General features: G+C 38.6%; 1 protein-coding gene across 2 annotated transcripts in view; it reads left to right on the plus strand.

The window, feature by feature from the left end:
* Gbe1 (1,4-alpha-glucan branching enzyme 1) overlaps nt 1–21,492 on the plus strand; it is a 262,697-nt gene extending 241,205 nt beyond the window's left edge. For both annotated transcript variants that reach the window (XM_060370626.1, XM_060370625.1), the window contains exons 15-16: nt 11,152–11,269; nt 20,765–21,492. In XM_060370626.1, coding sequence (XP_060226609.1) covers nt 11,152–11,269; nt 20,765–20,821 — 175 coding nt within the window. In that variant the 3' untranslated portion in view covers nt 20,822–21,492. The remainder of the gene's footprint in view (nt 1–11,151; nt 11,270–20,764) is intronic.
* The last annotated feature ends 1,214 nt before the right edge of the window (nt 21,493–22,706 follow it).

Here is a 22,706-nt window from a genome sequence, read left to right on the forward strand (position 1 = left end):
AAGGCTCATATAAATCAGTTTTTTTATGAGATTAATTGCTTCCCATTAACATGTACCTGTTTAACTATTATATGTTATCTCAAAAGGATATCTGTTACAAATCTATTTTAAAAGTATTTAAAATATTTAAATACTTTTATTTATTTTTTTTTAATTTTATTAATTACACTTTATTCACTTTGTATCCCCCCATAAGCCCCTCCCTCTTCCATTCCTGGTCCCACCCTCCCTCCCCCTTCTTTTTTTTTTTTTTTTTTCAATGCAGTTTATTCAGGAACATTGAACAATCCTCGGACCCCGGGGAAAGCCAGCCCACAGCTTAAATAGCCTCTGGGTAGCCAACCCAGGCGTGCCACGGGGGCAATGCAGATAGGTCCACATACATGGAAGCAAGCCAGATCCTCGGCCTTAGCCAAATGTGGAGTTGTTCGTGACAGAGAGCACTCACCATCGGGAAGGTGGAAGGCGGAAACCAGCTCCATCTTTAAGGCATAGCATTCCGCAGCTCTCTACAGTTCCCCCTTTTTGTTTTAGACGCATCAGGCAAGAGTAGAGGTCTGATCTCTGATATTAGAAATAAATTGGGACTTTGTACAGATGTTCATTTAGGTGTCATCCACCCAAAGAGCATCAGACCTGTCCGATACCTTTTTCTCAGAGGCGGGACCTGGGGCATCAACCCGCATGCAATCAGACATGCTCTTCTCTGGGTCCAAAGCGGCTGACCCTGAGTGCAGTGCTTAGCCTCGCATCCTGAGCGTATCATTTTAGCTTTTTATGGTATCCAACCATGCTTGGGGAGAATGTCCTGCTTCAATGGCTGTAAAGGCCTGAATGATCATGGCTGCATCACACTGTTGTGAGACTCTAATCTTGCATATATACCACAGGCAAACCAAGGAGACCAACACCAGAAGGCCTGCTAACACTCCCATGCCCGCCCATTCCTTCAGATGATTCATGGCTGCAGCAATCCATGTTGATAATCCTGTGGCTAGTCCTGCGTCCACTCCGGTAGAATTTACTGTGACAATGGCCACTCTCAGCTCCTCCATCGTAGTATCGAATTCTCCAGTCCAATTACCTAAAATATAGCTCGACAATTGTTTAGACAGATTTGCAGCACAGGAAAAATTCTCATGTTGTATGCTAGTGACACAAAGTCCAGCATACTTTCATTGATAGCCAGGTTGAGCGATTTGCCATAGGGTATCAATTTGCTCCTGCAAGAGGTCAATCCTCAGATAGGTCCACATACATGGAAGCAAGCCAGATCCTCGGCCTTAGCCAAATGTGGAGTTGTTCGTGACAGAGAGCACTCACCATCGGGAAGGTGGAAGGCGGAAACCAGCTCCATCTTTAAGGCATAGCATTCCGCAGCTCTCTACAGTTCCCCCTTTTTGTTTTACACGCATCAGGCAAGAGTAGAGGTCTGATCTCTGATATTAGAAATAAATTGGGACTTTGTACAGATGTTCATTTAGGTGTCATCCACCCAAAGAGCATCAGACCTGTCCGATACCTTTTTCTCAGAGGCAGGACCTGGGGCATCAACCCGCATGCAATCAGATATGCTCTTCTCTGGGTCCAAAGCGGCTGACCCTGAGTGCAGTGCTTAGCCTCGCATCCTGAGCGTATCATTTTAGCTTTTTATGGTATCCAACCATGCTTGGGGAGAATGTCCTGCTTCAATGGCTGTAAAGGCCTGAATGATCATGGCTGCATCACACTGTTGTGAGACTCTAATCTTGCTTCCATGTATGTGGACCTATCTGCATTGCCCCCGTGGCACGCCTGGGTTGGCTACCCAGAGGCTATTTAAGCTGTGGGCTGGCTTTCCCCGGGGTCCGAGGATTGTTCAATGTTCCTGAATAAACTGCATTGAAAAAAAAAATGAAAACTATGTATATTTTTATGTGTGAAAGAACAATAAACCATGATGTATTGAATGTTCCTCAAAATAATGTAAAATTAAGCTCTATTGTAATAAAAATTCTGTTCAAGAATTTAAAAAAAAAAAAAGAGGTCAATCCTCTGATTGAACACCATCAAGCTTCCTTTTAGTTGAGCATTAATTCCTTTATGTACAACTAAGGCATGAGCTACATTGGCTAAATGATTATTCAGGGTCTGAGCAGTCTGCCCAGTATGACTCATGGCTAATGCCCTGGTGGTAGCTCCAACAGCCGTCAATGAGATGGTAGTAACAATGGTGGCTGTAGTTCCAAGATCCCTTTTCTGTCTGAAGAGAGTCATTGCCCCTCACGCTATGACTCTCTTAAATACTTTTAAATATTGAAGCATTAAAGTTAATGAAGCAAAATTTTTAAAGAATGCTTCTTCATATAAATATAAAATTTTAATTCAGTACCCTGAGAGAGGAAAAGCCAGGTTGGTGTCTTATGACAGAAGCAGAAGGAAATTCTATAAAGGTGACTTATTCACTTGATTTAATTTTCTCAGAGGCCTACTGCCTGTGTCTGCTAACTTAGGCCTAGTCCACTGTACTGCCTTTCAACTACTGACTCAAGCAGACTGGGTGAACATCACTGAGCCATGTTTATGCCTCTGTCTCCTAAGTGTTGAGATTGAAGGTGTGTACCACACACCTGCAACTAAGCTCTTTTTTACCTGAAACTTGCTCTATACCAGGGTGGTCTTGAACTCAGAGATCTGCTTTTGTCTGTCTCCTGAGATTAAAAAGGCATGTTTGTATTCCAGCCAGAGTAGCCATGTTGCTGTATTAAAATTCCTCTACAATTTTTTAAAACATGTAAGCCAAACAAGCATTGATTGAAAATGTGAATCGAGAAAAGATCATTCTGAATGAGTTATCCCAGAAGGAGAAAGACACACATGGTATATACTTATAGGTCACTTATATAGACCTATAAGATATGATAAACATAATGAAATCTATACACCTAAAGAAGATAAACAAGAAAGAAGACCTGGGATAAGATGATCAATCCTCACTTAGAAAGACAAATGGGATTGACATTGGCTGTAGGAGAAAACAAGTAACAGGACAGGAGCCTATCCCAGAGGGTCTCTGAAAGACTCTATCTAGCAGTGTATTAAAGCAGATATTAAGACTCATAACCAAACCTTCAGCAGAGTGCAGGGAATCATATGAAAGAAGGGGGAGTTAGTATGATGTGGAGAGGATAGGAGCTCCACAAGGACCAAATATATCTGGGCACAGGGGTCTTTTATGAGACTGACACTCCACCAAGGACCATGTATGGATATAACCTAGAACCTCTGCTCAGATGTAGCCTGTGGTAGCTCAGTAGCCAATTGGATTTTCCCTAGTAAGGGTAACAGGGACTATTTCTGTCAGGAACTCAATGGCAGGCTCTTTGCCGCCCCCCCCCCCCCCAAGGAAGAAGCAGTCCTACTAGGCCACAGAAGAGGACTTTGCATCCAGTCCTGAAAATACCTGATAAAACAGGGTCAGATGAAAGGAGAGGAGGTCCTCCCCAATCAGTGGACTTGGAAAGGGGCAGGGAGGAGATGAGGGAGGGAGGGTCGGATTGGGAGGGAATGAGGGAGAGGGATACAGCTGGGATACAGAGTTAATAAAATGTAACTAATAAGAAAAGTAAAAATAAGTTATTACAAAAAAATGTGAATCCAAGGAGGAATTGAAAGAAGATAATGAAAGGATGTGCTCACAGATAATAACCTAGTTCCTCAATAACAAGAGAATAAATAAAGACAGAAATGTCATACAGAAATTGTGTCAAATAATGAGAAAGAATAAATACATAGTAAAGTTAAAGCTTATAGTAGCTTAAAAAATCAGAGCAAGAGAGTATAGGATTATGTTTAGTTTTAGATATGCGTGGTTGGAATAGGCTTTTCCAAAAAGATTCAGTTTTCAGAAAGTTAAAAAGAATTTTCCATTTTAAAAAATTAAAAGTTTTAAATATATAATTTTCAAAATGCTGGTTTGCTGATTGATAAAACTTTAGTGTATAAATTTTTATACAACAAGAAAAACCTTAGATTCTAGATAGAGTGAAGATGTTAGAGGAGAATAGCAATATTGTGAAGAGTTGGCTAAATTTGTGACAAACATAAGGTGAAGTAGAGTAGGCTAGTTTTTACAGTCTCTGTCTTCTGAGAGAGCAGTATGCAATGTCTGCCTATAATAACTGTAGCCACCACAAAGAGCAAGTTTAGCAGCTTCCCTGTGCTAGAGCCTGCCCAAGCACTTGAGTAGATTGCTTCAGTTAATCTCTGCAGTAATCTCTGATTTCTTAACTAATTTGTGAAGGAGAAACTGAGGTCCATGGAAGTTAAATAAAGCTCAGAGATACAGAAAGCAGTGGACACAGGTGATATCAGAGCAGGTTGTTGGATCCCACAGAGTGTTTATGAGTGCTACCTCCTGACCTTGGCTGTCTGAACTGGCTGTGGCAGTGTACCTCACTGTTACTAATTGTCTGGTCTTCAGAAACTTTCAAGCTCTCAATCATTTTATGTAGTTAGATATATATGCATCCAACTTTGTTGCTGGCTTTCAGGGTATAAGCCCAGAGCAAGTGTGCTTGGGGGAAAGTACATAGGCAGAAGACCTGTTCATATTTGCTGATTGGCTCACTGGTGCTCTGGTGCAGAGGTTAACACAGGAATTTGTCAGCCCACTTCCCAATCTCATTATTTTTGTAAGGGTCTCTCATTAAACCTGGATCTTGCTTTTTTGGCTAGGTACCCATCTAGGGAGTCCCTGGGTGGATCTCTGTGCCAGAGGCACTGGCATATCAGAATCATGCTACCACACCCAGGTGGTTGGTTGATATAGGATGTAAGATCCTGGATCTGTTTATAATATATATATATATATATATACATATATTAGATTATTTTTTATTCACTTACAGCCTGATCCCATGCTCCTCTCTCCTCTCCTCTGGGTCCCCAGCCTCAGGCCGCTCCTCCTCCATTCCCCTTCCCTTTCTTCTCAGAGGAGGCTCCCCATGAGCATCAACCTACCCTGCTACATCACATGACAGCAGGAGATCTCAGATCTTGCCTAGAAAGCTTGCTAGAAAGCTTTCTCACTGAGCCACTTTCCCAACTTTGGTAAAGTATTTCCCTACAGTCAAAATCAAAATTAGTTTTTATTTCAAAAGCATGAAATGGTTTTAGTGTTTTCGGTTTTGTGTGTGTGTGTGTGTGTGTGTGCATAGTACATACTGATTTTGATAATAAGGTTTCTGATTTATACTCAAAAATAACCTGGTATTTTTCTTTTTTGTTTTTAAATAATTTGCCTCCCTTCCTTAGCTAGCTGCACTTATAAGTATGTAGATGATGATGGTACAGATAGAATTTTTCTGGAGAGAACGTAGGCCAGGACTATGGGAACTTCTGTTGTGGTCGTATTTCTCCTTTCTCGAGCTACTGAAATGCAGTGACTTTGTTTAGTTTGAGCTACATAATCTTCCACAATAAGGAAACATTGCTAAATAGGTTAGCCAGAAATATTCCCTAAAGTATTTAGAACATTTTTCCTATTTGTTTACAGTATTGTGTAGTTCTCAGTATTTTGTATTGTTATTCAATCTGCTATTTACTGATGTGTGTTCTTAAGCATAATCAAGAATAAGCTAAAAATTTGCATGAAAATGCCTTTCACAAAGCATATTTATCCGTTAATTAACGTGGTAGATAATGACATTTGAGCAAGACATCCTTTGAGCTTGCTTTATTGATATGCACGCCGCACCGTATCCAGAAACATATAAGCAAGGCATCGATCTTACAGGGATTGCAGTTTATTTTGTAGACTAACACTAGAAAGCTTTTGTTGATGAAAGAAGCACACCCTGGCTTAGAATGGGAATACACTTGTGTTTGGCACGTAATTAACTCTGTGGTTGTCATTTAAACTTTTGATGAAGACATTGTTCTCAGGCATGAACGCCTATGTCGCTCTTGCATGGAGATGTTGCCTCTTTCTAGGATTCCACGATTAGTTTGAGCCAATAAGACTAAGAAAGTATTCCCTAAAGAAAAGTTGCAGTTTTGATTTATTATATTTTAAAATATTGAGTGTATGTAGACATAAATTTTCCATTTATTTTTATATACTTATTCTAAATTCATTTTAGAAATTATAGGCCATTGGAAAACTTTTCATTGAGGTCTGAGAGAGAAAATACTAAATGCTTACTTTATGAAAAGAAATGTGATTATACATGTCACATTGTCATTAATGGTTTCAAAAGAAATTAAAATATCAACAATCTATTGTAAGAATTAATTTTGAAAAAAGAAGACTAGACATATTTACCTCAGGTCTGTATTCACATACATTAACGCCCCACACAGACAGACACATGCATGACACACACCAATAACCTTTACTGTCTCTGTGTTATGAAAGAAACCAAACACATCAAGTAAAGTTGTAGTTTCTAGTGATTTTGTGCAAAATGTAATGGAACTCATCAAACGATGAGTGGACAGACCTGGTTCAGATGTTTTCTAGCTTGGTTGGAGTTATCAGTCTCAGAAAGACCCCTGTGCCAAGATTTTTTCGGCCTGTTGCTCTCCTTGTGGAGCTCCTGTCCCATGTTATATAGCTACTACCTTAGATTTTATGGGTTGTGAGTGTCAATAGATAAAGTTCAGTTGTGAAATGTAAAAGGAGAGCATATATTTGAACATAATGGGTACTCATCTTTAGACTATTGAAATCCTAAAGCCTTCCTTACTTCCCACCACCTGTTCACACTCTACCAAGCAGACATTTCGTTTCTCATGGTTACCTTAAGTAGAGTGGATCTGAGAGTCTTTTACACTGCTTTTCGCTCTTGGCTGTAGAGTCTGATTCCTGACATCATTCAACTCCCTTGAGTTGTTATAATTAACATCAAATGAGTGTGTGGATTAAAGAATTAGATAGGAAGACAATAGATTTTGAATTAACGCTCTATTATATTTTTCTCATATCTTCATTTGGAATGTGTTTTACATGGAATAGCACAGCAATGATTCATTTCTCTTCACTAAAGATATATAAAATTCTTGTCTTAAACTGATGGATTTCTTACACTTGATGATATATGGTAACTGACTGGCTCTGCCATCTTTATGGTCATCTAGTCATTGGAGGACCCTCCCCTCTCTGTCACTCAATTAGAAATCTCAAGGGTTGTACCTTACAGTAAATTCCTTCAGCTTTCTCAGTGGGAGTGAAGTGAGTTCGGCACTGAATGATATAAATGATGGCACTTCTTACATCAAAATGCTCACACTTTGAACAGATACTTTATCAAGTGTCTGAGCAAACACAGCAGCTTTTGAAGTATTTGAAGAGCCATTCAATTTGAGAGTCTTCATGCCTTCACTGTTCTTTAATCTTATTAGTGGAGGCCTCCTTCAGAATAGGCTCTTCCTTGGTTTAAATTTAAGGACATAGATTATAAAATAATGCTTAAAACTTCTTATCTACTTCAACCTGTTGATAGATATATCAAATACTTAGGAAGCTCTTGAATTTTAAATAAGAAGTCATAATATTTTAAAATACTATCCAAATTGGTAGGAACCTATTTCATCTCTTTTTTTAATAGAAAAGAAAAATCCCTATTTAAAATTCTATTACTGTTCTTATTACATTTTCCAAAATTAGACAAAGAAAAAATTGTTTCAGAATTTTGTTGTTGTTCACAAGTGAATGAGAATGGATTTTAAAACTAACCCAGTAAACGTGTGAAAACCGAAGTTGGAAGCGTCTGTCTTTTAAGTTTAAGTGTACTAACTTAGATGGCTACCACTTATGACCTTTCTTAATTCCTCAAGTGGTATTTACTCTTGCTTGTTTGTGCTTTGAAGCTCAGCCATAGAATTGAGCGAGAAACAGCATTCACCAGCTTTTTACTTGAATCACCCATAGATGGTATAACCAGCTCCAGAGAAGGGGGTAATCAGTCCTGTCTTTGATTCGGCTTAGCACCCAGACCTACCGTTTACCTAGTTGTTTGTTGCAGTCAGCACTATGCTCCCCTTTTCTTTTCACAAATCTTGCACCCGCCTCCTTATTTTTCAGTTGTATTTTGTGTACCTCTAAATCCTTGACTGCTTATGTTTATCAAAGCCTTCCTTGGACATTGTTAACCTTATTGGTTTCCCAGATTTGCTTTTTTACCTCACCTTTATACCTTTATACTTTATTTTAGGTTGAATTTCTTACTAGTCAAACCATGTTTAGCTATAAGTTTTCATCAGAACCAGACTTAGTCCATGAATTACATATTAACATCTTAGTCCAGCCTTAATTCTCTTTTCTATACAGACTGTCAATTCTCCCTTTTCTCTTTGACTGACTGACTCTGTGTGTGTGTGTCTCTGTCTCTCTTTCTTTGTGTGTGTGTGTCCTTGCATGTCCTTTTTCTCTACTCACAGACATGCATATGCATGATTAGTCTCCCACTACAGGATGTGAATTATGTATAAAGTAAGTCTATCTTGGTGATTGCTGTATCTTTCATGCTGTCTTACACATTTTATATAAGCAGCAAGTGAATGAGAGGGTAAAAATTTATTCCCTGTTTTTTCTAATGTAAAATCTTACTATTTGCAGCTTAACACCTGCTAGTGAGCTGGGGTTGTTCTGAATATCAGTTTGAATGGTTTGTTGAGAACACCTTAGAAGAGGGCACTTCTTCTGGTGTGTGGTGGTTGCTGTGGACAATTGCAGCCTGTGGATATGTCCTGACTAGTTAGCTTTAAATTGGAAATCACATTAAGAAAGTAGTTTAAAATAAGTTAAAATTATCTGAGTTGCTTTTTTTCAAAATAGATTTCTTATAATTTTGAAAGAGATTTTGAGAGAGATCAAGGAAATACTTGAATAAGAGAATATTTAAGATAAGCAAATGATGGCAGCTGCTCCAGTAAGCTTCTCATAAGGTGTCTGGCCAAATTTTTAGCAAAGCCCTTTAAAGGCAAAGCTTCCTGATGTTTGAATAACATGCCATAGCAAATACAACAATAAAATGACTTCCCAACCTTTATCTTTAATGTTTCACTTTATAAAAACTTCTGAATTTTACTACTATATTTCCTCAAAAAATCTACTGTATTCCCCAGGTGATAAAGACATTGATCTGGGTTGTTAGCAAAGTGGGCGCAGAGAAGTTTTTCCTTAAAAATTTGAGAACAGAAAAAATCTAAATGATATTTGAAACTTCTGTGTCTTTTTAAGAATCTTTTCCTCTCTGACTACAAATTACATACATATAGAGAAGACTCCACCTATTTTTAATGTGATGCTCCTTTTCGGTGTTATGCTGTTGTATGGCTATGGTTCTTTCTGTATCATTGATTATGAAAATATATAGATAAGGGTGCATTGTTGAATTTTTCAACAAATTAGCATTGGAACCCCCTCCCAAAAAAACCCACTTCTGTGTTCCGACAATGACTAATGCATATGGATCCTCTGACGCTTAAAAATAATACATCTGTCCACACAGGGAGACCCTTATAATACACTTACCATTTGGTAGTTCCTAATCCACAAGATGAGAGCTATTGATGTTGAGGACATGCTTGGTGTTTATTGCCTTCATCAAAATTCATGTTGCTAACTAATAATTTGTTGATCATTTAATTCTGTAGTCATGAAAAATGTATTCTGGGAGCATTATTCTCCAAACTGTGACCTTTTAGACATAAATCCATGTGTTTGATGAACTAAAGTGAAGATCAGAACTAAACTTTATTTTGGTCATCTCTTGGTGCTTCATTTATTTATTGTGTCTACAGTAATGTTTACCAACTATATTTCACCATAAAATATACTGGTAGGCTTAAGTCATTTCAGCCACATTGAGTTTAGAATGCACTTGTAATTTCTAGCCCAGAAAATATCATTTGAATTCCCCCACTTCTACCTCCTTTGAGCATGCTAGCACCCTAATTCTGAGCATCAGTGTGAATCTGAGCAGACTGACCTGCATTGACCTAGACAGAGGCACTACTTCCAGCAAATTTCCTGTGGTGTGTCCATCTGCATCTCTGACCCAGACCAAGGTTTCCAAAGGATAAAAATGATAGGCCATTGATCATTGTTCATATCCATGATTCTTAGGATCTTTTTACTGTATGAAAAATGTAAAAATGTTCTTGGTACTGAAAAATTATGTGCCAGGGAAAGAAAACTAAAATACCTTAGTTTTGTCTTTATTCAGCATAAGGCTGGGGGGGTGGGGGGAACTCTAAGTACTGAGAGGTATTTACTTGTCTATTTTAATGTGCAATTTCTAGACTTTTCAGTTAATAAAACAGCCTTTGCTTATCTTCCTTAAGTATAGTCATGTTGATGACTCAGTGTATACGTGAGTCTGAGAGGACACTGGGCTAACCTGCTGGAGAGCCTCTTTAATCTTTAGTAATGCAATAGAGCAATTGTCTATTAGGTTATAGCAGATTCCATGATGCCACACAAGTGGCAATGGCAGTGCATGTACCTGTTTGTACTATATTAATAGCAATGTATTGTCTACAAACCAAGAAGTTGGGGTAAGGCTGCTCCTGGAAATCTTCCAGCCATACTTTGTTCATGTCATTGTTTGTCTGTCCCTCTGGTATTCAGATTCTAAAAAGCTCCATGAATTTAAAGATGAGGAAGGAATGAAAATTTCTTCCAAATGAGGATCAATCAGGAGTCTAACCCATGCATGTATACATGTGTCTATGCATTTTATCATACATTAAAGCATTTGAAAGACAGATGTTACTAACAAGGTAATTCTCGCCGTGGTATATCACAGTATATATTAAGTGTATCCCTTGTGGATTTTCTAGGTAGAACTGTTCCCAATGAGCCCTGTTTCTCTTCAGTGAGGAACAGAATGTCGCACTGAGGATGGGTTGCTTCCAAAGCCAAGGGAATTCTCATAGGTAGGGACTCTGATAATGCCAGGTTGCATGATGTCTCTGGATAAAATGTATGAAAGACCCAGTGCATGTCGAGTGTGACGGTAGATATAGAAGCTCTTTCACACAGGAGAAACTCTGCCGTGTTGAGAAGGAACAATTTCACAGCACAAATCATGGTTTAACATTTAGAGTGTATTTATAATGTCTCCATCCACTCCTGTAGTGTTGTGAATTCCTTAAGGGTTGTACATTCAAAATTGTGCTAGATTCTGACGCAGCGGAGTATGGAGGACACCAGAGACTGGACCACAATACCGACTACTTTGCGGAAGCTTTTGAACATAATGGGCGCCCATATTCTCTTTTGGTAAGTATGATTCTTTAGATGATTTTTTTTGTATACTAACTTCTTCATTTGTATACTAACTTTGTATACTAACTCTTCATTGTATACTAACTTACTTACTTCATAGTTACGGTTTCATTCAAAGACACAATTCTTTAAATATTAACATGAGGTGGAGCTAAAAGGTAGGGAAAGCATAGAAGTGTGGTGAGAGACACTGGGTCTTAGGAAGAGTAACACTGAAGGATATTTGGGTACAATTGGAAAAATATTGATAGAATTTGAAGACATTTCTGTGGGCTTGAGGGGACAGGTTTGCTTTGTTTGTTTGTTTCCAATTACAACCATGTCTATTCTTTGTAAAAACAATTTAATTATTGCTTTCTCTGCAGTATATTTCATTAAATGGATGTCTACATTATTGTCTATTTAATGAAGTTTGATTTAAAACATCTTGAAGAAGTAAATGATTTATATCCTTTCTATCATCTAGTAAATTGAGGACTGAATACTTTGTAACTATAAATTCTCTTGATTATTCTTGTAACTGAGAAGAGCCCTTTATCATAAGAGTTTTGTGGCACTGTAGTGTTGAAACAGATGATAGGATGCTGCCTTCAAATATTCAGTTTCCATTCTTAGAAGATGTAGAGTTTAGCAACATTTTAGACTAAGAGTGATTCATTTAATTTATGGCCATATGGTAGGCTCAGGTTACATATAAATCATATTTTCTTTCCTTTTGCTTTTCCTGGCTGATCATATGCCGCCATTCTGTTTCCCCTCTCTCTCTCTGTGTGTGTGTGTGTGTGTGTGTGTGTGTGTGTGTGTGTGTGTGTATATATATATATATATATATATATATATATATATATATACAATCTTCCTCAAATTTCCATTCTTCTCTTTCATTATGAGAGGTATTATGTTATATTCATGACATCAAGAAATATTTAACAAACATGAGGATACGTCATAGCAAGTAGGCAGGTTTTTAAAAATTATTCACTTTTCAAGAAGTTCGAAAGTTAAGTATTAAAAACTGCATGGTGCCACTGGGTTCCATTTTTATACTATGCCCTACCACTTGAAGTTGCAGAAGTCCCTCATTTAAGTACTATCTATATTCCAGATGGAGTGGATCAGCCATAAAATGAGTGGAAAGACTGCATCAATGGCAGTTGAGTTGTGATGTAAACACGCTGGCCAGGCAGACTCAGCTGTTGTTCTTGTGGGTGTATGTGAGTGTGTTAATGGCTCTGGTGGGTACAGAGAGAGGGTGTGCACATGGTTAAAAGAGAAGACTCACAGGTAGTATCAGATTCCACTTTTGAAGAACTACAGCTATAACCTGTCAGGGCGTTCAGTTTTGACATGTGCAATAAGACTGGTAAAAATAGTTCCGTAAGTGAGTGAGGAAATTACCTAAAAGATGTGGAATAAGACTCCTGAGGCGTTCAGGGAGGTGATTTAGCTCAGGAGGAAGAACCTGAGTAGCAGCAGCCTGTCGCAGGAAAGCTGAACTTCATCCACTCAAATTCTTTTGTTGATAGACTTATGAAAGGTTCCTGTATCTCAACAGAATTTTGCTATGGAGAGCCTCTGCTGCTACAGTGAGTTGATGACAAATATCATAGGAGAGACCTGGATTCCAGCGCCCTATGGCTTTAAGCATTGAGTGATTTAACTTGTGCACGCACTGTCCTCATCAGTAAATGAGGACATGCAGTGCTATCCACTCTGAGGCAAGAGGTTCTTAGGAAGCAGAATCCCATTAACAAAGCCAAGCTTTCCAAAAACTGCAAAATGTCCTCATCCTTGGCTTTAAGTCCTTAGGGTCATGTATTTAAACACTGCACCCTAGGTGTCATTTGATTATTTTTTTTTGGGGGGGGACAGGGTTTCTCTCTGTAGCCTTGGCTTTCTTGAACTCACTTTGTAGACGTGGATGGTCTCAAACTCACCAAGATCCACCTGTCTCTACCTCCCTGAGTGCTGGGATTAAAGGTTTGCACCACCATGCTCAGCCATTTTAATACCCTGAACATATCAAGACAGTAAGTGCCTTTAGAATGCTTGGTTACAGAAACTTTCTCCCAAGTTGGAAAAAATGATTTTCAAACACTCTTACTCATAGGCATAGATAAGCAATACTTTGGCATCCAGTCATTTTTTCAGGAGAGAATTTTTTTTAAGATTTATTTATTTGTTTATACAATATTCTGCCTGCCAGAAGAGGGCACCAGATATCATCATAGATGGTTATGAGCCACCATGTGGTTTCTGGGAATTGAACTCAGGACCTTTGTAAGAACAACCAATGCTATTAACCTCCGAGCCATGTCTCCAGCCCCAAGAGAAAAAATTTTATGACATAATTAAAATCCAGTCAACATGCCAGTGGTGGAGGCAACCAGGTTACTTTTCAAGCACTAACTGAAGTGACCTCACAGACATGAAACAGCCTCTGAATTAGCAGATTGAATGGAGACTGTCCCTTCCCCCTTGGTCTTAGTAATATACCATGAACGAGCACAGAGGAAAGAAAAAGGTCCTAAGGACTATGCACAAAAGAGCTATGATCTATCATAGTCAGGATGGGAGCCTGCTTTCCTCACAGCAATGTCTGTTTCTCAGAGACCACTGGTGCTTTAGAAATTGCTGCTCTATAAGTTCAGGTTCCAGATAAACTGATCACTGGAAGGAGTCCAAGAAAACAAGTTTCTTCTTGCCAATTATTCTGTTAAGCAATGAGGGTAAAGGGCAGGGGACAAGAAATTACGTAAACAAAAGCATCTGTTACAGGAATGCCTCATTAAAGTCAAGCTCCTTCGTAAACTGATTTGTGAGTGCTGGAATCCAATCAAGTGCTTGAAAGTGACCCTCGGTGCACCATGGCTCATACAATCACCAACGAGATCACCTCTGTGCCCCGCAGTCCCCGAGTAATGAAAGGGAAACTAACTATAACTTTCCCTCGTTCCGTGAAATTTCTGCTCATCATAACTGGTTCGCAGCATTTGCTGAAGCTTAATGTGCAAGCTCAGTAATCCAGGGGATCTGCTGAGTAGGTGTCAAATCTGCTTTCAAAGACAGCAACAAACAGAGCTCAGAGGAATCCTAAAATACACCTGCATCCTGCAGCATCAGCGGGTCCTGGCTCGGCTCTGTCTGCGACGCCTCCCTGGAAACCAGGAGAGCAGGGTCACCAGATTCACACACCACTGAAAGGCGGTGGGAAAGTCCAGGCACCTCATAGCTGCTGAAGTGGTGGGGCTGCACTCCTCTAGCCAGCTGTGTTGATGGTTTGCGATGCCCCATTTTAGCATGATCTCTTCTCTGTATTCTAGCTTCTGACACAGGAGCTGGTTTGTTAACCTGTGTGTTAACTGGCACATGTTCCCCAGCTCACAAACTCCAATCTCGTAGCTTAAAGGAGAGCACAGAGGCTTCAAGGCCATGTGAGCTGTGCTTCTTTCCAGCCACAGAGGCCAGGGCGGTAGAGGGGTTGTGACTGAAGCAGGAGGCCTGGCATTAATTACCATTTTAGCTTGGCTCCTTCTCAACACGTGATTTGTTCCTATTCAAAATGCGGGATTTTCAAGGGTTTTGGCTTACGTGAGGTGCGTTTTCTATTGTCTCTCTTTGATAAATATTGAAAATAGAAATTAACAGTCATAACATGCCTTTGGCACTACCTATATACATGTTTACTTATTTAAAAAAAAAAAAGCCCTCAATTCTTCGAGTTTAGTTTCCTTAATATTTCTGAATTAATATGCACTATATATAATTATATAATAATTTAGAGTAATTGAATTAACAAATATAACTTAATTATAATATTATGATATATGTTACTTTTGACTCTTCATACAAAATGACAGCTAATTACATTTTTCTTAGAAAGTACTTTGTAAACTCACACCCATCTATGAAAATTAAAATTACCCAACAGTCACTTATTAACAGAAAAATATAAACTATAAAAACATCTGATCTTTTTTCAGTGAAGAATATTTGCATCCCACCAATATTATATCTGAATGGGCTATTGCCAAATTTAGCACTTTCTAACATGTTTTTTAAATGCCCTGTGTAACATTATGTCTTTGCATTTTAAATGTGTTTTTCAAAATTACGTGACTAACTTTGCAACCCATTTAGGATCCTAAAGAAAAATAACAGGGCCGGGCTGACATGCCGGATCACCATGTGACCAGGTAGTTTTGAGCCACACTAGCAGTCACCGTAGCCATGAAGACTTTTTGGACTAGCCAAAATGGTAGGCAGATTTGCATGCATGTGACACTCAGTAAGTGATTGGGATGCTGCTTGCTTTGGACCAGGTTATTCTGACTATGGCTAGACAGTGAAGTTCAGGGATGTATAGTACATTGTCTCCTGTGTTGCTTTTTGGGGCCCTCACTGTAGTACGTGTGAGGCTGAAAATCTAATCAAATATGTTTTACAATACATACGTCCTAAAACATAGATGCTAAATCTTTTCTGTATGTGTGTACCAAGATGGAAATTATATTTTTAATTATTAATTACACTTTATTGATTTTGTATCCCCCCATAAGCCTCTCCTTCCTCCCCTCCCGATCCCACCCTCCCTCCCATTTCTGCATGCATGCCACTCCCCAAGTCCACTGATAGGGGAGGTTCTCCTCTCCTTTCTGATCTTAGTCTATCAGTTCTTGTCAAAAGTGGCTGCATTGTCCTCTTCTGTGGCCTGGTAGGGCTGCTCCCCCATCAGGGGGAGGTGATCAAAGAGCGGGCCAATCAGATTATGTCAGAGGCAGTCCCTCTTCCCATTACTAGGTAACCCACCTGGACACCGACCTGCCATGGGCTACGTCTGCGCAGGGGTTCCAGGTCATCTCCATGAATAGTCCTTGGTTGGAGTATGAGTCTCTGGGAAGTTCCCTGTGTTCAAATTTTCTTGTTCTGTTGCTCTCCTTGTGGAGACCCCGTCCTCTCCAGCTCCCACTATTTCCCACTTCCTACACAAAATTCCATTCACTCTGCCCGAGAGTTGGCCATCAGGCTCAACATCTGCTTTGATAATCTGCAGGGCAGAGGCTTTCAGAGGCCCTCTGTAGTAGGTTTCTAGGTTGTTTCTATTATATTTAAACATACTTAAACATTTATGTATAAATCTGCTTCTGTCTGTGTCTCCCCTCCTGCCATACAAATCATGCCATTTTGGAATTTAAATAGTGAAAAAGGAAATACAGACTATACTTATACATTAAGGTTCAAGGGCCCAAGATTGTTCGCATTTCTAATGATCTCATCATAAGGATTAACACTGATTATGTTCAGCCTGTAGCATAATTGGCAGTCGTTTTCTAGCCACTAAGAAAATTGGTTTACATACAAAGAAACCACATAGAGACTAAAACTCAAAATTTCATAAACAGAGTGGATTAAAAGCGTTAGCTTGTGGAAGTTTTAAAATTCTGCTTATAGCACAAAGGCTCCAGAACAGCATTGAGGTAACAGTCCACCAAAACCTATAGCGATATAATATTGCTGTAAAAGATACTACGTGGTTATCAACTGAAGGGTATTGAACTGGAATTGGGGCAATAAAGTTCCTTACACAACAATGGTCAGCATCATTTAGTAAGAATTCTCATAATATTTTTAATCACGTAATGCTAAAGTGGAAAAGTCAATGCATATATTGCAAATGTGAAATTCTTATTTCTGTGGTTTTCAATTCTTAAATTTGAACTAGCTAAAATTACCAAAAAGAAGTCTTCTTAAACATGATAGTTGTTATTTATATTCCATTAATATATCACTATGAAGATAGGAATCAAACAGTAGCTACCATAATTGCCTAGAATCCAAATAAGAGACTGAGTGGACCTCTTCTGGTACATCCCTGTGCTGCATACTGAGAAGAACTGATCGTTATTCGAACCCAGCCTGATTAATGCGTCTCATTGCAACTTCTTCAGGAGACTTCAATTTCCAGATTCCCGATGCCACTGTTATGTGACAATATTTTCTCAGGATGATTTTCTTAAATTTTTATTTTTATATTAATTACAGTTTATTCACTTTGTATCTCAACTGTAGCCCCCTCCTTCATTCCCTCCCAGTCCCACCCTCCTTCCCTCTTCTCCTCCCATGCCCCTCTCCAAGTCCACCAATAGAGGAGGTCCTCTCCCTTTCCGTCTGACCCTAGCTTATCAGTCTCATATAAACTGGCTGCATTGTCCTCCTCTGTGGCATGGCAAGGCTTCTCCTCCATCCAGGGGAGGTAGTAAAAAAGCTAGCCACTGAGTTAATGTCAGACACAGTCTCTGTTCCCCTTACTAGGGAACCCACTTAGATACTGAGCTACCGTGGGCTACATCTGAGCAGGGGTTCTAGGTTATATCTATGATTGGTCATTGGAGTATGAGTTTCAGAAAAGACCCATGTGCCAAGATTTTTTGGGTTCTGTTGTTCTCCGTGTGGATCTCCTGTCCTCTCCAGGTTTTACTATCTCCCCCTTCTTTCCTAAGATTCCCTGCACGCTACCCAGAATTTGTTTATGAGTCTCATTATCTGCTTTTATACAATGCTGGGTAGAGCCTTTCAGAGTCCCTCCGTGGTAGGCTTCTGTCCTCTCAGGATGATGTTAATGGAGAGGAATGTGAAATGTCTGTTTTCTGGTGGTAGGTCAAAATTTAAATTGCTCTTTGATATAAGATGGCTTGTGGCAGAATCTCCTATCTTACCTACTAGTTAGACTTAGTAACTATGTTTATAACATATGGATTACAATCTCGTAAGACATTTGCTCTTTGGAGGGACAGACTGCTATCTAATTTTGTATCATGGGTGCTTAGTGAGGAAATGAACATACCAGACTGTTGGTCCCTTTTGTTTTCTTCTCTTTTGCCTTGGCAGGTTTCTTTTATCATCATCATCATCATCATCATCATTTATTACAATTTATTCAAGTTGTATCCCAGCTATAGCCACCTCCCTCAATCCCTCCCAATCCTATCCTCCCTCCCTCTTCTCCTCCCATGCCCTTCCCTCAGTCCACTGATAGGGGAGGTCCTCCTCCCTTTCTATTTGACCTTAGTCTATCAGGTCTCATCAGGAGTGGCTGCATTGTTTTCCTCTGTGGCCTGCCAAAGCTGCATCCCCCAGGGGGAGGTAATCAGACAGCCACTGAATTCATGCCAGAGAAAGACCCTGCTCCCCTACTAGGGACCCCACTTGGAGACTGAGTCTGCAGGCTACACCTGAACCTAGGTTTTATGTCCTCTCTATGGATGGTCTTTGGAGTATCAGTCCTTGCAAGGGTTTGCAGGGCTCAGTATTTTTTGCTCTGTTGGTCTCCTTTCGGAGCTCCTGTTTGCTCATTCTATCTTCCCCTTCTTTCATAAGATTCCCTGCACTCTACCCAAAATGTGGCTATGAGTCTCAGCATTTGGCTTTGATGCCTTGATCAATAGAGTCTTTCAGAGGCCCTCTGTGGAAGGCTTCTGTCCTGTTCCCTGTTTTCTCCTGCTTCTAATGTTTATAGTGTTTGTTCTTCTGAATGAGAATTGAGCAACTTCCCTAGGTTCTTCCTTGTTGTTTAGCTTCTTAAGGAGTATAGATTTTAGTATGTTTATCCTATATTATATAGCTAATATCCACTTCTGAGTGAGTATATGCCATGTGTGTCTTTCTGCTTCTGGGTTAACTGACTCAAGGTGATCTTTTCTAGTTCCCAACATTTGCCTCCAAATTTCATGATTTCCTTGTTTTTAATAGCTGAGTAGTAGTCCATTGTGTAAATGTACCACACTTTCTGTATCCATTCCTCATTGAGGGACATCTAGGTTGTTTCTTTTGTCTGTGGCCTCTTTGTAGAAGTTTGCCATCCCTTGATTTGGAGTAGTGCATGGAGTAGTCTTCCCTTATTTGTGAATATGTCTAGCTTCCCTTTGTTGAAACAATTTCCTACATCTTACCTTACATATCTGTGTCTTAGCCAAAAAAAAAAAATGAAATGAATTGAAATGAAATGAATGGATGAAATTAAGAGATACAATGAATTGCAGTAGCAGTTACATTGTAATATGGTTTAAAAATAAATTTAGCCATTAATGTAATGTGTAAATTATAGGTCAAAATATTTTGGCGTTGGAATACTTGATTCCCCACCTGTAATTACTACAGAAATGTGATATTTATCTTTTTCAATATACTTGATTGCTAATCAGATTGTGACACCTGACTAAACAGTGACTATTGGTATTTGTGAAATTTTTTATCAGATGAATATTATTTTCCAAATCACTGTTACATTTAAGGGAAGATTAGAAAAACTGGCCTCTAGCCATTGCTTTCATAGCATAATTTTATTTAAATGACACCTTTTAAAATGGACTGTGTTTTAACGTTTAAAGCTACTAGCTCCTTTGATCTGTCTGACTTCTTTGGAAGCATAGCTGGAACTTTTTACTGTCCAATCTCTTAGACAAAAATAGTGAGGCCATTGGCAAAGTTAAGATGCATTTGACATTATTTTAGTTTTTCTTCATAAAGCCATGCTTTTATGGTTTGGGTTGTAAACTGTGAGAAGCATTTTTAAAATTCTGTTGAGTGTTCATGTAGAGATAAAATAACTGAATATGGTAAAATATTACCAAAGAGGTGGAAAATGTCTCACAATGGCATCAGTAATCTATAATACCATTTATTATTTACATTGCTATAACTTAAGTATGTTATATAGAAAATAAATCAGGTCACACAGTTTATTAGTTATAAATGTTATGAAGATTGTTTTATGAGTAGCTACATTAGAGGGCTTTTTGGATGTGTGAACATAGCAGCTTAGCATTGCTCCTCCAAATACTTATCTATTTTTTAATGCAGACATTAAATGCATCAGGACCCAGCCTTCCTAACATAGTTCAATACTTGTGAGAAAAAACAATTATTTTGTTTATTATCTGTTTATCATCATTGTAATCATCGTCATCATCACCATCATCATCATTGGGTTAACTTGAAACAAGGCCTGATAAAATTATGTTACATTCCAGTTTTGTTCTTTGACTTTATTTAGAAATGGTAAGATTAACTGCATTGGAAAAAAAAAAAAAAGAAATGGTAAGATTATATAGTGTCTTAGTGAAGAGAAATGTTCTTTTGAGTACCCAATTGTTGCATTTATTCATCGAATCACTACAACCCTGTGAACTGCATGCAACCCTTGTGTAGCACCTAATAGTGAAATGTGGCTTAAGGGAGCCATTTACCTCATTCCTGTGAGGAAATGCATCTTTTGTAAATAGTTTGGAGCCCTCTAGTGGTTATTGTTGGAATAGCTTTAGATTGATGCCAAAACTGTTGAAAACTAAGAGCCTTCAGATGTCTGGTGGAATCAGAAGAATCACTGTAACCTTCGTCACATGCGAGACTGCATAATGCCTGCGTCACTTTGATGTTATGACAGCATGTCCAGCATTTCTTTCACTTACAGCGGTGTGCTTGCGTTGACAGGTGTACATTCCAAGCCGAGTGGCGCTCATCCTTCAGAACGTGGATCTGCCAAACTGAGGAGACCTGACCTCAGCCCATCTCACGCAGATGCATTGGCTGATTCGTCAGAGTGTTGATGATGTGTAAGCTTTGCAAAACACGGCTGTCTAGCCAAAACATCAGGCGGAAATTCAGTGTTGGATCATGCAAATATATAAAGTTGCTTATGAAGTAGATGGGAAGGATGTGCTTAAAATATTAGCAATGTTTATTTCAAAGCTATCCAAGAAATTAAGATTTGCAAATGAAGTGTAGCATAGAATAATTTTTAAATGTTACTTTACTGGCAAACTGTTTGATTCTTTAATTTCAAATCTGAATTATTCATCAGGTACGATTATTATTGCTGTAGTAATTTTTGTGAGATGAATATTTGGTGGCCTTATTTGTTCTGATACCTATGGGTCTGAATTATGAGTAACTGAGTTTGCTTCTCTATTGTTTTTTGCTCAAATTGTGTTTAGATATAATGTATTAAATATATAGCAGAAATATAAAAATAAGAATCATATGAAAGAAAATGTAAAATTCTTAACTGTGCCTCGTTTTGCATTATTTTATCTTATAATCTGTTAATACACTGTTTTATTAGATGATGATGTTTCGGTCTTCTGGAGACTTGAAATGGTAATTGTAGCATTTCAGAAAATGTCTTTCATTTCAATCAATAAAAAATTTGCCAAATTGCATTGGCTAATGTGCATTTTATTGTGCTATTATAAGGAATGATTTATTTGCAATAAATATTAGTGTACTTTATCTCAACTCTGATCCGTTCTCCATGGAGATCTATATGTATATGATTGGCCAGGCAACTAGTAAGTTTTCGTTTCAGGGGAAGCATTGTGTAACTTAAAATCATGTTAATCTGGGTCCTAGAGAGATGGCTGAGTGGCCTAGAGCACCATGAAAGCTGGAAGGCCTGTGTTCAGAGGTTGGAGAGATGGTTCAATGTTTAGGAACATGGACTGTCCCTGTAGAGTGTAGTTCCCAGCACCCATACTGGGTAGCTCACAACTGCCTGTGACTCCAGCTACAGCATTTCCAGTATCATTTTCTGGCCTCAAGGAATAATCAAATTCACATGTATATACTCACATGTAGGCACAAACACATAATTAAAAGTAAAAATAAAATATTTAACAAAAGAGGATATAAGTTCAAATCCCTAGCACTTACATTAAAGCTAGGAATGACTGTGTATGCCTATAGACCCGGCTTTGAGGAAAGATCACAGGCACAAAGGAGATTGCTGGCTAGCTATCCTTGGCAAAATAGTTGGCCTCATTAAATGAGAGACCCTGTCTCAAAAGATAAGGTGAAGGATGATAGAGGAAGACTCCTACGATTGTCTTCTGGCTTTTCTATACATGATAATAGATATACTGCCATGTACCCTAACCATCCCTGTACACGTGTACGATTGTCTTCTGGCTTTTCTATACATGATAATAGATATACTGCCATGTACCCTAACCATCCCTGTACACGTGTACATAATCAACACACTTACACTATTAAAAGAAAATAATTTTACCGAGTCCTCTTCCACTTTAACTCAGCACCTTTAGCGGCTGCATTGACTACCTCAGGCCAGTGGTATACTGCAAAGACCTGTTTTTTGAGTCTCAAATTATTGGTGTACAATTTACGCATAACAAAATTATTATGCATTCATGAAAAATGAGTTGTCCTTTTTCATTTTTATCAATACTAATTCTTGTTCTTTATTTTGTCTTAACTTGGGTTATTCATAATTAGGTAAGAAATGCTTGGAAATGGGGGAAAGGGAGTAAATGGATGGATGGAATTCACAAAAAGCAGTATTATACTTTAGGATTTTTTTTTTAAGTAGTAATGAATAAGAATAAGTAACAGACTTGTATTTGCAGCTAAGCCTGTG

Source organism: Meriones unguiculatus, chromosome 17 (genome assembly GCF_030254825.1).
Source record: "Meriones unguiculatus strain TT.TT164.6M chromosome 17, Bangor_MerUng_6.1, whole genome shotgun sequence".
In the NCBI taxonomy this organism is placed as follows: Eukaryota; Metazoa; Chordata; class Mammalia; order Rodentia; family Muridae; genus Meriones; species Meriones unguiculatus.